This window comes from Hibiscus syriacus, unplaced genomic scaffold (assembly GCF_006381635.1).
Source record: "Hibiscus syriacus cultivar Baekdansim isolate YM2019G1 unplaced genomic scaffold, ASM638163v2 tig00014064_pilon, whole genome shotgun sequence".
Taxonomy (NCBI): Eukaryota; Viridiplantae; Streptophyta; class Magnoliopsida; order Malvales; family Malvaceae; genus Hibiscus; species Hibiscus syriacus.
In genome coordinates this window covers 472,001-488,394 of record NW_024062313.1, presented here as the reverse complement: position 1 = coordinate 488,394, position 16,394 = coordinate 472,001, and the positions used below count along the sequence as shown (strand labels likewise).

At 34.8% G+C, this 16,394-nt stretch overlaps 2 protein-coding genes and 1 pseudogene across 3 annotated transcripts; 2 read left to right on the top strand and 1 right to left on the bottom strand.

The window, feature by feature from the left end:
* Positions 1 to 1,446: 1,446 nt before the first annotated feature.
* LOC120206818 lies at positions 1,447 to 3,437 on the top strand. 2 transcript variants are annotated; one of them, XM_039206397.1, is made up of 3 exons: positions 1,447 to 1,737; positions 2,401 to 2,629; positions 2,720 to 3,437. In XM_039206397.1, the coding sequence occupies exons 2-3, from the start codon at positions 2,549 to 2,551 to the stop codon at positions 3,242 to 3,244; spliced, it is 606 nt and encodes a 201-aa protein (XP_039062328.1). In that variant the 5' UTR covers positions 1,447 to 1,737; positions 2,401 to 2,548; the 3' UTR covers positions 3,245 to 3,437. The 2 variants fall into 2 exon arrangements, with proteins under 2 accessions (XP_039062328.1, XP_039062329.1); XM_039206398.1 differs by lacking the exon at positions 1,447 to 1,737 and having other exon boundaries at positions 2,353 to 2,629.
* A 3,430-nt stretch (positions 3,438 to 6,867) lies between these two features.
* On the bottom strand, positions 6,868 to 8,130 carry LOC120206816 (annotated as a pseudogene).
* A 2,863-nt stretch (positions 8,131 to 10,993) lies between these two features.
* LOC120206871 (probable protein phosphatase 2C 63) lies at positions 10,994 to 13,317 on the top strand. The gene is made up of 4 exons (XM_039206447.1): positions 10,994 to 11,496; positions 11,614 to 11,990; positions 12,464 to 12,685; positions 12,785 to 13,317. The coding sequence occupies exons 1-4, from the start codon at positions 11,238 to 11,240 to the stop codon at positions 13,034 to 13,036; spliced, it is 1,110 nt and encodes a 369-aa protein (XP_039062378.1). The 5' UTR covers positions 10,994 to 11,237; the 3' UTR covers positions 13,037 to 13,317.
* The last annotated feature ends 3,077 nt before the right edge of the window (positions 13,318 to 16,394 follow it).

Sequence of the window (16,394 nt, the reverse complement as noted above, 5' to 3'; positions counted from 1 at the left end):
GTGCGGCGACGGGGGTTAGTGTTAAGATTTGGGGATTTTGAGGGTTTTTTTTAATTTAAAAGAAATTAAGGTTTTTTTATAAATATAATAAAATTTTAATATTTTTTAAAAATATAAATATCAAAATTACTAGATTGTAATACGTTTCACTTAATGGGAAAAACTAAGGGATGTTACATCCTGAGCCCCTAAAGTAGTCACGTTTGTAACGTTAAGCACTTGGATGAGCTAAAAAATATTGTAGATACCAATTTAGATAAAAAGGTATAGTTTGGGAACTTATTTGGGTATTAAGCCTAAAATTTTAGTTGAATCCATGAAATCTAATTATATATTTTAATTAAAGCAACCGATTGCAATAATTTAAATTGATTTAGTTAATAATAAAAATACAGTTGGTTGGTGATTAATGTCTTCGAGAGATCAATTGGGTTTTTAATGTTGTTCTTTTTATTTTTGGTTGGAATCAATCCGATTGGTGTGCTCTAACTTCTATCATGGATTTTCGCCCATCTATTCAGGTATGCATTTATTATACAACATGGATGTAATTGTTGGAGGGCCAAGAGGGTGATCGTTTGATCGAGTTGAGTTGAGTCGAGTAAGAAATTTTAAGTTATTCGAGTTGACGAGTCTTATTGTAAAACTCAAACTTTATTTGAAATTTTTTCGAGTCAAATCGAGTTGTTTGGGTTTATATTTTAATTTAATTGTAAATATTTATAATATTATGATACTATTTGATTCTAATTTAAACGATTTTCTATAATCATATACAATACACATATATTTTTTCATATATGATATATATTTGAGTTACTATTCGAGTTATTCGAGTTCTATTTTGTATCTCGACTCGAATTTGAAATTTTCTCGAGTTGAACCGAGTTTAGGAAATTACGACTCGAAGTCAATTTGAGTCGAGTAAAATCGAAAAAATCAATTGTTTGAATCGAACCGAATTTTATTCACCCCACCATAAAATACCATAAACAACTCATCATATCATATCCCACTAACTTTTAGAAAGAAAGAAAAAAAAGAATAATGTGTATAATATAATTGAGGAGACAACTGTTACAAGGGATATAGAATTGTAGGGTGCATGTGAATCACCATAGCAAGCCAAGCTCATCTAATTTATATAATATAATTGAGGAGACAACTGTTACAAGGGATATAGAATTGTAGGGTGCATGTGAATCACCATAGCAAACCAAGCTCATCTAATTTATTATTTGTCTCCAAAAACCCAAATATAGAAATTAATGTAGATATAAGCATTTGCGAATCCTAATACATGTTTTAAGTGTTATTATTTTATATGCAACTGCATTGCTGGGCCTGTTCTAGGCATCTTTCACTGAACTCCAATCACATTATCTAATAACTCGACTCCATCGAGTGCTCATCCTTATCTAAAGCTCAAGAATGTCCATGGAGTGCTCATCCTTGTCTAAAACTCAAGAATTCACTATAGAATCTTAAATTCTTCTCCTTATTTTTGCAGTATATACTGATGAGGAATATTTTGAGAGCGAGATCAACTTCTTTCTATTGTCAAAATCTGTATTTGGCTCAACTTAATGTTTCAAGAGATTTTTTTGCCCCCCTTTTTCTCTTGTAAAAGCCAAATTTCCCTTTTCTTTTGCTCTTTTTCTTCTTCAGCTGGTTTAGCTACTGAAAAGCTGCTGTGATTCTTCATAGTTTGGTAGCTCTTTGAAGAATCTGCAACAGGTCACAATATGCGCTTCAGTTCTCTTGTCAACCCTTTTTTTTCTTTTCTGATGCATGAATTCGTTGCAAGATCTATAGACTAAAAGAGATGAATAACAGATTAATATTAAAACCATAAAACATCAAGTTTGACTTTTGATAGCAAAGAATTAGGATGTTCAAGTGTGTTTTGATTTGATTTTCTTGTTAACAAGGTGATTATCTTGTAATACTTACCCTTTAATATGGTGATTATGATCCTACTATTCTAGTGGAAAAAATTACTATCAGTTTTCATATTTGTATAACTTGATTGTTTTTCATGGATGCTCATGGATTTGTAGTGAATTATTGTTTTTTTTTAAATGCGTGGTTATAAAAATTAGGTTAATCGTATGTGATCGAAAATTCAGAATATTTAACAAAGAAAAGTGATGAAATAAGAGCAAACAAAGAAAGGCATTGAAGCCACATGTGGTATATAATGTACTCGTAGACAAAGCTGCATAATGAAAGATATTTTGGATGAAAGATTATGAATGGTGGCCCAGAAAACATGTGAACAAGCAGACAAATTATACTAAAAAGTGGTTGATGTTTTATCATACTTTCACATTAATTCATGCACTCCTTTCCTCTGCTCAGCTTTCTTTTCTTACTTTCTCTTTTGGGGCAATTTTGCAGGTGGGAATAGTGAAAGGTGATTCTGATTATCAGAGTTGTTATGTGATCTACCTTTTTTCTGTAAATTTCTTGGGACGAAAGGGATCATTTCTGTTTATTCTATATATTCTTTTTCTTGGGATATTGTTCAACGGATATTAAACTCCCAATGGAGAATCTTCTTAGGCCGTACGATAAGGAGTATATCAGGACAGCAATGTTAAAACATGAAGAAACATTCAAACACCAGGTATGTACTGTGTACGTATACACACACATATATATTATTGTTTTTATAACTCTAGTTGTTCTAAGCTTGAAGTGATGTTTTCTTTTTCAGCTGTACGAGCTGCATCGTCTATATCGAATCCAGGAGACACTGATGAGAAGCACTGAAAGAAGTAGACCTAATGGAAGCTTCAGCATGAAGAATAATTATCACCACGGGAATATCAGTATGCATCACAATTCAAGAACGGGACTTGACTTGGAACATCCGGCGGCTGAAGCTGATCATCAGGGATACAATGTTGCAGAATCCGACATAGAAGAGAGCGAGATCGAGCTGACTTTAGGTCCCACAGAGTACTCGCCGAGGAAGAAACATGGGACTCCGCGAACTTCGGATTCTGGTCCAAGCTTCTCTTCTTCTTCAACTGAATCCAGTCATATGAAGAAGACGAGCACAACAAGAGAAGATTTTAGTGGCAATGATGATCGGATGGGACTTTTCCAGGTCACTGGAAGGACACTAAGGTATCAAAATGGAAGTAAAAACAACAATCAGCTTGGAGAACATTTAAGACAAGATAGATTAAAATCACCTCCTTGGCTTTTTCAAGTCCTAAGTATGAATGCGACTTGAAAAAAAGAAGGAAAATGAAACTATTTTCCAAGTCGATATGATAAGATTTTAGACTGTTTCTTATTGACTAATTCCTGTGATTGATGTTTCTTCCTCGGCGTTTCTGCTTAGTTTTTCTTTAGCAATTGGAGTATTTTGTAAAGATCACTGGTGTCCTCCCTTGAGAAAACCATGTAATTTGTTGAGCTCAGCTTTCAAATCAGTCCAGTTATAACCTGTTTCAGTTCAAAATCTATTGTTTGTGTTGAAAATGGAAGATTCAAAAGTTAAAAAGGGATTTCCGGAATCTTTCTTGAACAGGTATGGTGTTCATTACTCCAGATTGAGAATAAGATTGAAAACATAGTTCCGAGATTTGCTACATGGTTTCTCTGGCAATATATTAGTTGATTGACATTGTAGCGCCTTAAATTTCCCGTCAATCAAAATGTACCATAGACTGACAACGTCGACCAGTGAGATTGAATTTTAGGTGTATGAAAGTTAGTCTATGTCTCGGTATTGTGATTGTATAATAATGCAACAAATAAGAGTTCAATTACATTAAACTGAAGTACAAAAAACATGTTATATAGGGAAGCAAGTTCAAAGGGTCAGGCCGTGGAATCAGGCCTTGTGAAGTAATACTTCGTCTAAGTATTGATACTTAAGTACGATACCTATAAGTATCAATATCTTTTGGGTAGATGAGTTGCTCGTTGTTGATTCGAATATATTTTTAAGTTAAATAAAAATCTGGATAGTTAGATCAATTAAGATGAGCTATAAAACAAATCAGGTTCGATCAAACAAGTTAGAGTCGAAATAAATCCAAGTTAGTCAAACTTAAAGAGTATCAGATTAATTTGTTTGGGTTTCAACGAAATTAGGCCTTTGGTAGACAGGCTTATCAACCTAAGCAGTGTTAGACTATGGTTAGAGTTCAGGGGCAACAGGCCTTATATTGACTATGGGTATTAGCACAAACAGATGCAGAATGGGTCATTGGATCCCAGATGCGATGGATTGTTAACTGACAGAATAATAATTAGGTTGATTGAGAAGCGACATGGTGGATAATGCTTCGCAGACAACGGGCCCATGTAGACTCATTCATTATGAAAAACTTAGGTTTAGGATTAGGCCTTGATTAACTGGGCTCAATCATAAGGCCTATGGTTGATCCTTCTAAGCAGAAAGAATAGGTTTGCATAAAGGAAATCGAAAAGTCATCAATGATGTTTAGATGACGACAGTGCTGCCTTCAGTGCGTGTTACGCATGTAGGTGTCGAAAAAGAAAATAAAAAGGGTGAAAGGGAAATGAAGGAAAAAACGAAAGAAAGAAGGAGTACTATCGTTTGAGTTCTTAACCATGTTTTTGAAAATGAAAGATGTTACCGATGACGACGATGACGATATTAAATTAGATGATATCTGTTGATCAAAGAAAAAATAAGAGGAAGAAAGAGAAATGGTTGATCATCAGTTACTTAAGGGGGAAAATGACAAAATACCTAAGATTTTAGATAAAATATAATATTCATAGCCTAGAAAATGAGTAAATTGCAAGACGTAACCTTGCAAAACTCCAGGTTTTATAAATTAGGCATGTCACTTGAACCCTATGACTCCTAACTAGTTTACTTGGTTAATTGAAACATTATAAATCTTTAACCATTTAATATGACTTTAATAGTGATATTTTCATGATTCATGAACAATTCACACTTTCATAAATGCAATCTCTATGCTCATATTTTCGCATGAGCATTTCATATATGTACGTAATATGATACATGCAAGACTTTTAACACCTTAAGAGAATGAAGATTCATACATTGCCATAATTATTCAACATAATAATTAGATGACTTGTCACAAATTCCCCTATCATCGTTTAACAAGAAAGGCAACATATAATGTTCTCACAAAAATGATCACACGAGGTATATAAACATAATTACCAATATTGCATCATCAAATGTGGTCAAATCAAATCTAACTAGAAAAGTAAAGGAAAAGAAAAGGAAAGTCAACTAAAAGTCAATAATTCTATGTCAACTCCTGGGTCGGATCAAACATGATCAAATAGTTGGATCAAACAGTTTAAGTCAAATTTTGTCCAAGAAAACAAAATCAGCGTCAATTGGATCAGATAAGGTCATGAGTATCTAGGTCAATTAGAAAGAGTCAGGCTCTATTGAATCGAGTTAGATCCAAGTCTAATTAGACGAAATGGGTTAAGATAAAAGTTTGGGTCAGAGTAAAACTTTGACTTTGTACATAACCTCACATAGAATGGGCAAGAGCCCAAACAATCAGATGAGTGTAGGCTTGGTACTTAGTCAAAAGAGACTATGGGCATTTAGCCCAAACAAACATAGGCAGATAGATGACTAGCTACTACAGTGGTTCAAACATCGAGTCACACATGAGTTGACTTGCTTGCTGACTTCGAGCTTATATCAATGGACCAGCATTTGAGTTAATCAAGTGGTTAAGGAGGTGGGTTGGCTGATAGAACTGTTTGTTTAGGGTTAGAAACTTTAGACAAAAGTTAAGGTTGACAAATGAGGCAGTCGATGATGAAAATAACGGTCGATCACACATTGGTGAATGAGAAGCACGACTAACGGAAAAAGAAAAGAAAGAAAACAAAAAGAAAATGATGATAAGGAGATTAAAACAATAAAAAAAAAACACAATATTTATCTTTTATTTCTATACAGTAGTTGATTCATTGCATGTTAAGGTAAGATACATGCTCATCTTAAAATTTTGTTTATACTTATTTTATATTATTAATATGTATAATCACTCTCTCAAAAAGATTTTTGTACCTCCGCACTACTTTTATACATTTTTTTTTTCTTTTGGAATACAAGAGAGACAATAGTAAGTGCTACTGCTAAGACAAAGCAACAGCAGTTCTGGCATCCTCATAGAGCATGTCCCGAATCTCCAGTGGTGGTTCCATCGACCACCTTATTGCATTTTCGCGACACATATCGAAAACGTAGATTCTATTTCCGTTGTATCAAGCATACGCGATATCATCTATGAAGTCCCCCCGGTCCGGATCCTCGTTGAAGCAGCAACAAAGCCTCTTTACTATCGGACTATCCTCTGTAGATTCAACTCCCAAACCATGCTTAAACCAACATAAATACCCCATAGTTCCGCATCAAGAACCGTTAATAACATTATCTTCAACCTATCTCACTCTAATTAAATTTACATTGCCAACATCAACACATGCTCCCAACATATTATTTCCAATACCCTTCCACCACTTATTTCTAATACTGACAACAATATTCACAAAACATCAACACATTTAATTATCTTATTCCAGTATATATTTTCTAAATTGAGGTTACTAAGCAAAAAAGGTTATAAATGAAACTTTTATGAAACGATTTGATAAGAACCCTCAACCTATCATATTCAAACTAAAAGGAAAATGTCAAATAGAGGAGTAAGCAATCAGAAACACAAAAATAAACTCACACACACATTCTTAAAAGAAAAGTAATAAACTACAAGCTAGGTAGTAATCAAATGCTAGCAAAATTAGAATAAACTTAGATACCAATTAATACAAGAAAATATAAATTATAATTTCACGAAGAAAAAAAGAGCTTCAAGATCGCAACCAAGCTGTGGCAAATACAACATTATGTCCTTTCCAAGTAAGTACAAGATCATCTTCTTCTTTCTTCAATCCCCATCCAGCTGCATGTTCATCAAGCATTGTTTTCACTTCGGAGATCGCATTTTCACCGAAGTTAACCCCTCGAAACCCTGCGTTTCGCATCCGCTGCAACCACCGGCTCTTTGGTATAAGCCTCTCGACCCTTTGTAGACCTTCATGAGCTATCACATTCTCTATCTTCCAACAAATGTCAGCCTTGTACCACTGCCTTTACTTGTCCCCTTGTGGAAGAATCGTGTCCACCGTATCGTCGGCTATCCATAGATAATTGAAAGCAGACCTTAATCTACACACCAAATTATTCGATGTCAAGTCCGCATCCTCATCGACTAGTACAACAATTGTTGGGTCTAACACTCGAAGCGCCTTGAGAAACATGGTTCGAAGAGATTGAGTGGAAGATGATTCAAATGAATAAGGGTTTGAGTTTATAACAAAAAGAGGAGACAAAGTTTCTTCTGTTATATAATGCAACATCATATGACAGTTTATAACCAGAACCTCACCGCTTTCAGCATATACTAAATGTTGAACTTGAAGCTGCTCGAACAAAGAAAAGAATCCATCGGCGTAGCTCGAAGGTATCGCTCTGAATTCCGGTATGACGTTGCGGGACCTAGCGAAGTTAACCAATCTGGAGCCTAACTCTTCGTATGAAAGATCAATCATTGGTGAGACAACTTCAGTTGCGCCACCGGCAACTATATGTAGGGATTTGCATGTAATGTATCAAACTTAAATCAACTATATGAATAACTGAATACCCTTCAACAGCTTCTAGTATCGCTGCATTCGCTGCTGTGAAACCCAACCGATGCCATGAGATTAAGTCCATTGCTGCAATGAGCGTTGGCCATTGCTGCAAGCATTTTGCAGGTGCCGCTTTTGGCTGCTCGGACGATAAGAGCTCGAAGGAAAGCACACGTCAAGCGCTGGTTGGAATAACCATCTGGTGGTGCAATGTTGTTGAGAACCCATAGAATTTGCTGCGCTAGAGTGGCATCGTTGCTTTCTATAGCGTTTGCGCAGTGCACCAAAAGTTGTTCCATGCAATTGGCATCACCAAAGCTGCCTAAACCCTTTGAAGTAGGGAATCCAGGCCATGACCGAGCCCGATGAATATTGTTTTTGTTCACTGTGGGGATTGAAAATGAATCACTGAAAGGATGTAATTTCAGTGAATTGCAACATGGAGAGAGTGAATACAAAGTTAAGAGTTGAGCAAATAAGAATCAGAAATCAGAAGAGAGCAGAAAGATAGAAAAAGACCAGATTTACAGTAGGTACTTTGTCATAGGGAAACGATCCACACGGTAATGGGTGAAAAAACCAGCAATTTATAATACAGTTAGGGAGAATTCCGCAAATGTATCAGGGAAAATTGACGGTTCTGCTTTTATGAGAATCTTATTTTCATCTAACGAAGGAAAACCAAAAGGGACTGATCAAAGAGGAGTAAACAAGTCCCATCTCCAAAAGAAAAACAAGTCAAATTGGGCAGAAGAGACCAGCCTTTTCAGTTGCTAAAGATAGGGGCTGCAAGAAACCAGATACCTAGCAACCTTTTTCATGACTACGAAAGGCTATAATGCCCCTATTCTTAACTGCATTTTGTCCCCCCCCCCCCAAATATAATCAAAGAAAGATAGATGGAGAAACAGAAGAATTGAAAGAGAATGTGAGAAAGGCAAGGAAGATGGAGAGGAAAGGGTGTGTGCTGCCGTTTCTATTGCATGATACTATTATTATTTGAATGGTTTTTACGTGGGAGAGAATGTAATAGGCTGCAGTAAGGGGTCCCTCAAAAGACTCATGGCAGCTAAAATCTTTGCATTTTCTGATGAGACAAATTCAATAAAGGATTGGTGACTATCTAACACGTGTTGATGTATTTTATATCATCTATTTACTTATATATTTATCTATATGTAGGTATAAACTTTAAGTTAATTAGGGTAAATTATATGTTTAGTATTTCAATTATTATTGTTAATTTATTTTGATTATCTAATTATTTTTTAAAATCATACTTAATATTTAGTTTTGATTTTATTTTAATCACTTATCATTAAAAAAAATTAACATTATTATTATGTCATTATAAGACAATATCACATATCATTCAAAAAATAAAAAAATGACATCTCAATAGTTGTATGAAGTAATCTGCATTTGTTTCTTTTTTTTTCTTGTATGTTTTGGTCCAATAAAGGAAGGATTGGAAGACCAAAAATAAATTCCACCCTTTAGTTAAAACATAATATAGGTTTAAGTTGACATTTAAGTTGTTAAATTATACACTTTTAGATTGATTTTTTTTAAAAAAATATTTTTTTATTAATTTAAAAATAATAATTTTTGTTACCAAAAAAATGTAAATATTTGATATTTCATATATATTGTTAGTAAAAAAAATAAGGGCATAATGACGAAAATAGTCAAAATATCTTATTAAATAGTCATTTTGACTTTTATTGATAAATAAAATGAGGTGGTTTTGATATTTAATTTAAAATCAATATACTTGAGTGAAAAAGTCTTTTTCAAATGGAATCTCGCAGTGCGTCTACTAAGCCTTTATATTCTTTAAAATTGAACTTTGTGAATCCAAGAGTTGAATTTTCAAACCAAACGTATTGAAGCCCTGAACCTGACGGTTTTTAATTCGACTCGATCGGGTTGAGTCGGTCGAATTTTTTAAATATGACGTTTGGGTTTAGAGTGAAAAATATCCGACTCGAAAAAATTATAATTTTACCTTATATATTTAAGAATAATTATAATAATACCCCTTTATATATAATTTTTTTTTTCAATTAAATCATTGTTTTTATTGAATAAAAATAATATTTTTATTATTTTAGATCGGGTCGAGTTTTTAAGTTATATATAAAATTGAGTTCGGGTCGAATTTCGGATGAAGGATTCTTTGATCTCAAATCGAATCGGATGGATCAAAAACCTGACCCATGCCCATCCCTAATTGAAACACCTAGAAATCAGCAATTTAATTTTCAAACCAGAAATGAATATGTCTTGTTCGACTACAAGTCGTTGTCCCCAATATTAATGGGATTCATTTGAAGAATTTAATTGGATTGGACCCATAATTTTCTTTTCTCTATTACTCCTAATAAATCACGAAATTAATAAAAAGGTTTTTTTAACATTTTTTACTCCTAATTTATTTTAAAAATATTTTTTTATTCCTTTTAATTCTCAAATTATTGTATTTTTCATTAAATTTATCGAACCCGTCAAGTAATCTCAGTAACGAAAGAGAAAGTTATTCTCCATCGAGCAGCTGCATTTGTAGAGTATGTGTGCGTTATGAATTGATTAAAAAAATTTAAATAACTATTATCTCATAATCACCTCATACTATTAAAAAAGAATAATAAATTTCATTAAGTTGATGTTAAATATATTTTTTCAACGATTGTACATAAAATATTTAAAAGTAGAGAAATTACGTCAGATGCTTTAGATGTAATATTGTCCATTTCATTAAACTTTCAAATACTTCAATTATAATATCAGAAGTTTGAATTAAAATCCTCCAAAAAGAAAAGCATAGTAAATATAGAAGAGAAGCCCCATCTCCATTCGTATGGTTGAAATTCGGATCCATCAGATATTAAACCCATTGAAATCCAACTGCCAAGTATTTTCAACAAATTTCTTTTTCGTTTTTCTACTGTGTTTATTTTTTTTATGTAATTTATTTTTTAAAAGAAGCAGTTAATTTTATTATTTAGAGAGATGGTGACATGAATCGTGAGTGTTAAACACGGCAATAACATCTATCTCATCAAAATAAGTCAAAAAACCAGACCTTAAAGTCAAGCAAGCCGAAAAAAGAAAATAGATTTTTCTGATGAAAGACAAACTTTGAAATCAATCAATTTGTTATTAGAAAAATGAAAGTTTGATAGTGTAAATTCACAAGCAGAATGGCCAAAGCATAAGAAGATTGGCAGTGTGAAATTTTTTAAAAAGGAAGAAGATTTGGATGCCTACGCGTTTGTTGGTAAAAGAATGGGATTCTATTCTCCGACTCAGTATGTAGCCGATTGCCGAGCTGATAACCAATGGATAAGTTTTCCCAACATATACGTCAAGGCACTTTTCTTTCCTTATTTTATTTGCTTAACCGTTTGCTTTGAACCATTCTTGTTTTCAACCGTCCCTCTCTCCTGCTTCTAACGCCCAACACACGTATATACCTAAGATCAACAAACTGAAAGAAATCCATTTTTTTATTTACTGGATTCAAGTTCCGCTTACATTCTCAGAGCATGTTGGAGATGTGCACAAGGCCTTTGGAGATGTGTTTTGGAGGAGGTGGTCGTGCTGATGAGCTGTTGTGGCATATGGATTTGAAGCCCTACGTTTCAGGGGACTATTCCATAGCAGTTGTTCAAGCCAATTCCTCTTTGGAAGATCAAGGTCAGGTCTTCACTTCCCCTTCCGCCACTTACGTCGGCGTTTACGACGGTCATGGCGGACCCGAAGCTTCCCGTTTCATCTCCCAACATTTGTTTCCTTTCCTTCATAGTAAGTTCTTGTTTCTTCTCTTCCCTTCCAACTTTGCAGATTGAATCAAAAGAAATAAATTTTGGGTTACTTATGTACAGAAACACAACTTCATTTCCCCCCCTTTTTTGTTGCTAGAGTTTGCATCAGAGCATGGAGGTTTATCAGCAGAAGTAATAAAGAAGGCCTTTGATGCTACCGAGGAGGAGTTTTTGCACTTAGTGAAGCGATCATGCCCAGCCAGGCCGCAAATTGCTTCTGTTGGTTCTTGTTGTCTTGTTGGGACAATTGCTAATGATGTTCTATATGTGGCTAATCTTGGAGATTCAAGGGCGGTGCTTGGCCGGAGAGCGTCCCCAAATGGGCCCAATAATCAAGTGGTGGCTGAACGGTTGTCGACGGATCATAATGTCGCCGTTGAAGAGGTAAGGAAGGAGGTTGTGGCACTCCATCCCGATGATTCTCACATCGTGGTGTATAACCACGGAGTTTGGCGAATTAAGGGAATAATTCAGGTACCAAATTCAACTCCATATTATTTTTTCTTAGAGGTCCCGATTCTAACAGTTACCTCTATAGGGGTTTGTGTGATTTCGATGGTCTATTTTATATTATTAATTGTTTGTGCTTTCTTGGCCTAATTTTCATATCATGTAGTTTTCAAAATAGTGAATAGAAAAGGTATATGAATCACAACCTATAATGCATACGACAAGTGGTGGATGGACATTTATATCATATGCATGTTGCTTGTGACTTTCAATGCTGAGATTTTGCCATACGCCATGTGTCAGAAATAAATTTCATCTCATGAACTTCATCAAAAAGATTTATCAGTTTTGGGACCATTCTCATATAAGTAAATAAGTCACATGGTGTCTCTTACTTCTTTGCAACTTTATGACTGTAAATGTGATTAGTCATCACTGGAAACTTGCAGCATGTGATTTAGGCACACTTTTATCTATAACTTTGTGATCCGTTCCAGGTCTCGAGATCGATCGGAGATATGTACCTGAAGAAACCCGAGTTCATTCAGCACTTCGGGTTACCGATTCCTTTAAAAAGGCCTGTAATGACAGCTGATCCCTCTATAGTAATTCGGAAGTTGAAGCCTCAAGATTTGTTCTTGATTTTTGCATCTGATGGACTTTGGGAGCAGCTAAGTGATCAGGAAGCTTGTGATATTGTTCTGAAAAATCCTAGAGTTGTAAGGCTTCCCATCATAATAAATAGTTTCATGTTCTGTTTTATGAATTGTACATGATTTATCACTCTCAATGTTAATAAATAGTGGCTCATATCACAGGGAATAGCAAAGAGACTGGTACGAGCTGCGGTGCAGGAGGCGGCGAAGAAAAGAGAAATGCGATACGATGACATCAGAAGGATTGAGAAAGGAGTAAGACGCCATTTCCACGACGATATCACTGTTATAGTCATATACTTGGATCATCCGTCGAGTTCTTCGAATGGTAGATTCAAGGACGAGGATTTTATCGACTACACTGGTGCCCCTGTCGACATCTTCTCGTTCAATGCCGATGAAGCAGATGAGTAGCTTAGCTTTCATTCACCCATGTGTTAACATCACAGACCAGGACAATGGAGTAGTGAATGAACAAAAATAATGCTTATGTGAGGTTGGTGTATATAGTTGTCTTTCAGAGGTTGCCAATTTGAAGCTGCTGCTTAGTTGCCTGGTTGGTTTTTTTTTTGGTCCCCTCATTTGTAGAAATTTACCTATGCATACAATTGTAGTTCTGTTTTGTCCTAGAAGATACTCTCAACAATTTATTCTATTTATAAGATAAAAAGTATACATAAATTAATGGAGGAAGTTGCAGATCCTGCTTCTTTATGTGAACAGATTGGAGATTTTTCTCATGCAAATGCAATTCCTTTGACTCCCCTGTCTCCTTGGGTCATCATCTCCGAATCTTTGACCAGGCCTACCTCTTCAGATTTCGGGAACATTGGACCCGCGATTAGGGAGGTTAAAAGTCTTTCAAACCCTCCACTTTTGACACCCCCAAATTTATACCAACGATTTTCCAGTTTTGGGAATTTTTTTTTGGGATAAGCATATTTTATTATCCAAATAAGAAGTACAACAAAACAAGTTTCAAATGGGAGTATAAACGCTATTAACAACAACAAAAATGTTAATCCCAATAAACAATAATTACAAAGATTAATACTAACCATATCAATTCTATTAAGATTTCTATCACTAAGTTTGATTCGGACAAAGTCTTTTATAATCTTTAGAACTTGATCAATCAATCTTGACTCTCCTCTGAATATTCTTCTGTTCCTTTCTTCCCATATCGAATAAATATAAGTAGTCCATGCTATTTTCAATATGATGATAAGAAGGGATTTACCCTTCCATTCAAGAGCAGCCCAATTAATTATTGATTCCCAAGTGCTGTGCATGTTACTCAAAGAATAAAGACTCAAGATAGAATTTCACAGTGAAGTAGCATATGTGCAGTGCACAAACAGATGGTTTCTGGTTTCAGGAGACTCATTACATAAGATACATAACTCTTCAGAAGCAATACCCATTCTAGTAAGTTTATCCTGTATTGGAAGTCTGTCAAGAATGGTCATCCATGAGATAATACTGAGTTTAGGAATATATAGAGGAAACCATATTATTCTGTGCCAAGGAACCTTAGTTTTGTGAACTCTCAGTTCCTCCCATAAATCTCTTGTCCTCGATAAACCAGAATTAAGAAGGGGAAGAGCTTCACTCCTTAGTCTGATAAGTTCCCTAAAACACCAGCTACAAGATGAACATTCATTAATATCAATGAATTTAGGAAAAACTGCTATGGTCAATGTGATATAATTATTAAAATATTTTTATATTATTTTCATATTTTTATTATTATTGTACATCTTCAGTAAATTCATGATTTTGTTGTCAATCCTCTATCTATTGAGATCTCTAAAGTTCCTGAAAACTTTCAGAATTTCATATCCTCCAAATAACTATAGTCTCCATTATCAATCACATCACTAACTATAGTCTATAAATATGTGTTGTAACACCCCAATTTAGGGGCTAAAATTAAGAAATTATAAAGTGGTGGATTTAATTTGGTATTTTGAAAGAAACAGTGGGTTAAATTGTAAACTTTTAAAGTTGATAGACCATTTTAAGAAGTGTAGGAAATTCAGTGGCTAAACCCATGATTTATCCATTTTTATTTTGGAGAAAATTATAAATCTCTCCCCGTATGTTTTCTGGAAAAAAATTTCCAGATTTTCCTCTTCATCAACCCCTCTTTGAACTCCGATCTACTCGCCGTCTGACCTCTGATCGACGAGCCGAAACCACCATCGTGTTCGTTGTCAACCGAGGAACAAAACCCATCAAACCTTTCGTCATAAATCATCGTCGTTCGTCATGAATCGTCGCCGTTCGTCATTAATTTCAGTCGAAAGTATAATCGGTAATAACCCGATTTCAGTTGGTTTTTTCATCGATTCACGACGATCCGAGCATCCGTTTACGACACCTCCCGCACCATCGTGTTTCTTGCATCGTTCCGAGTCCGCCGGTGTCATCCTTGGTCTCCGACGACGGCGGCGCGTGAGGAGGTGAAGCGGTCAAAGTTTCTGATTCGTTGAAATCGAGCTCTCCGCCGTTCAAAAATTTGAACCGAGCTTTGTAAGTATCTCGAAATCGCTTAAAATAATTTTTAGGAATTTTTTCGAGAATTTATCATTGTTCACGCGACGCCACTGCGTATGGGGAAGAAAAAATGACCGGTTTGACCGGTCATAACCCGACCCGTTTACCCGACCTGACCCATTGACCCAACCCGTTGACCCCGTTGACCACTGTTGACCAAAACTTTGACCGGACATTAAACGACCTTTGACTTTGACCGAGTATACCTATCATGACATTTTTCGACGTTCCAAATGCGATTCTGCAGTCCGTTTTTCGAAATTCAGACCCGAATGCTTCGAAATTGGCAGTCAAACCCGTTGACTTTGATTTTGACCAAAAATTTCAAATTTTTGAAAAGTCATATTTTGTGCTTTCGACGTCCTAAATCTGAATCCGAAGTCCGTTTTGCCAAATTCAAACCCGGTAAGCTGTTTTTATTTGATTTATCACCCGATTCGATCCGTTTATCGTAATTAAGCTTCGTTTTTTTATATAATTTATGTTGATATGTATCTGAGGAATTATTGGAAGTTGAATTGAAGATCAAAGGCGTTCGAATGGAATTCTTATGGTCGATCAGTATTATACGGAAATCTAGGTAATATTTTATTACCTCTTTATGCTTTATGGAACATGTTAATATTGGTAATGCATGAATAAGATAATGTTGGTCACTTTTGTGGAGTTGGTTAATTTATACACTCGATATGAATCTGGTAGAAATTCGGTAACTGAATATGGATCGAATGACTAATATAAGAGATTGAAAGATTGTTAGAATTAAATTACAAGTTTGTGATTAGTGATAAAGAAATCAGACATGGATTTGTAAATTATATTTTATATCATCAAAGGTTAAATGTTAAAAGTACTTGGATGGGAAATTATGAGAATATTCTGGTAGGGTAAAATTATGAAAATACCCTTATGTTGTAGGATGACAAGAATTGTCACTGAAAGTTGGTTAATAACTCTGAAAAGACATATTGATCCGATATAACTACTGATGTGCATAAGAAATGTTAGTTTTATTTGGAAATTATGGATAACCGGTTTTAATCCTAGGAGAGTTTGTGAAGGATACTAGAAGTTTATTAAGGGAATCATTTCAAGATCAGAGAGTATTCAAGAAAGTAATTAATCATAGGATCTCTAAATTATATTATTTTCGTTAAGAGCTAATATCGAAATCATCTGGTTAAGAAATTATAGAAATGCCCTTGAAAGGTAA

Bases quoted from the DNA above. Each gene is read 5' to 3' on its own strand.
- LOC120206818 (XM_039206397.1), top strand. From the start codon at position 2,549: ATGGAGAATCTTCTTAGGCCGTACGATAAGGAGTATATCAGGACAGCA. The intron at 2,630-2,719 runs GTATGTACTGTG...TTTCTTTTTCAG, and splicing joins AAGAAACATTCAAACACCAG to CTGTACGAGCTGCATCGTCT.
- LOC120206871 (XM_039206447.1), top strand. From the start codon at position 11,238: ATGTTGGAGATGTGCACAAGGCCTTTGGAGATGTGTTTTGGAGGAGGT. The intron at 11,991-12,463 runs GTACCAAATTCA...GATCCGTTCCAG, and splicing joins GAATTAAGGGAATAATTCAG to GTCTCGAGATCGATCGGAGA. The intron at 12,686-12,784 runs GTAAGGCTTCCC...CTCATATCACAG, and splicing joins TTCTGAAAAATCCTAGAGTT to GGAATAGCAAAGAGACTGGT.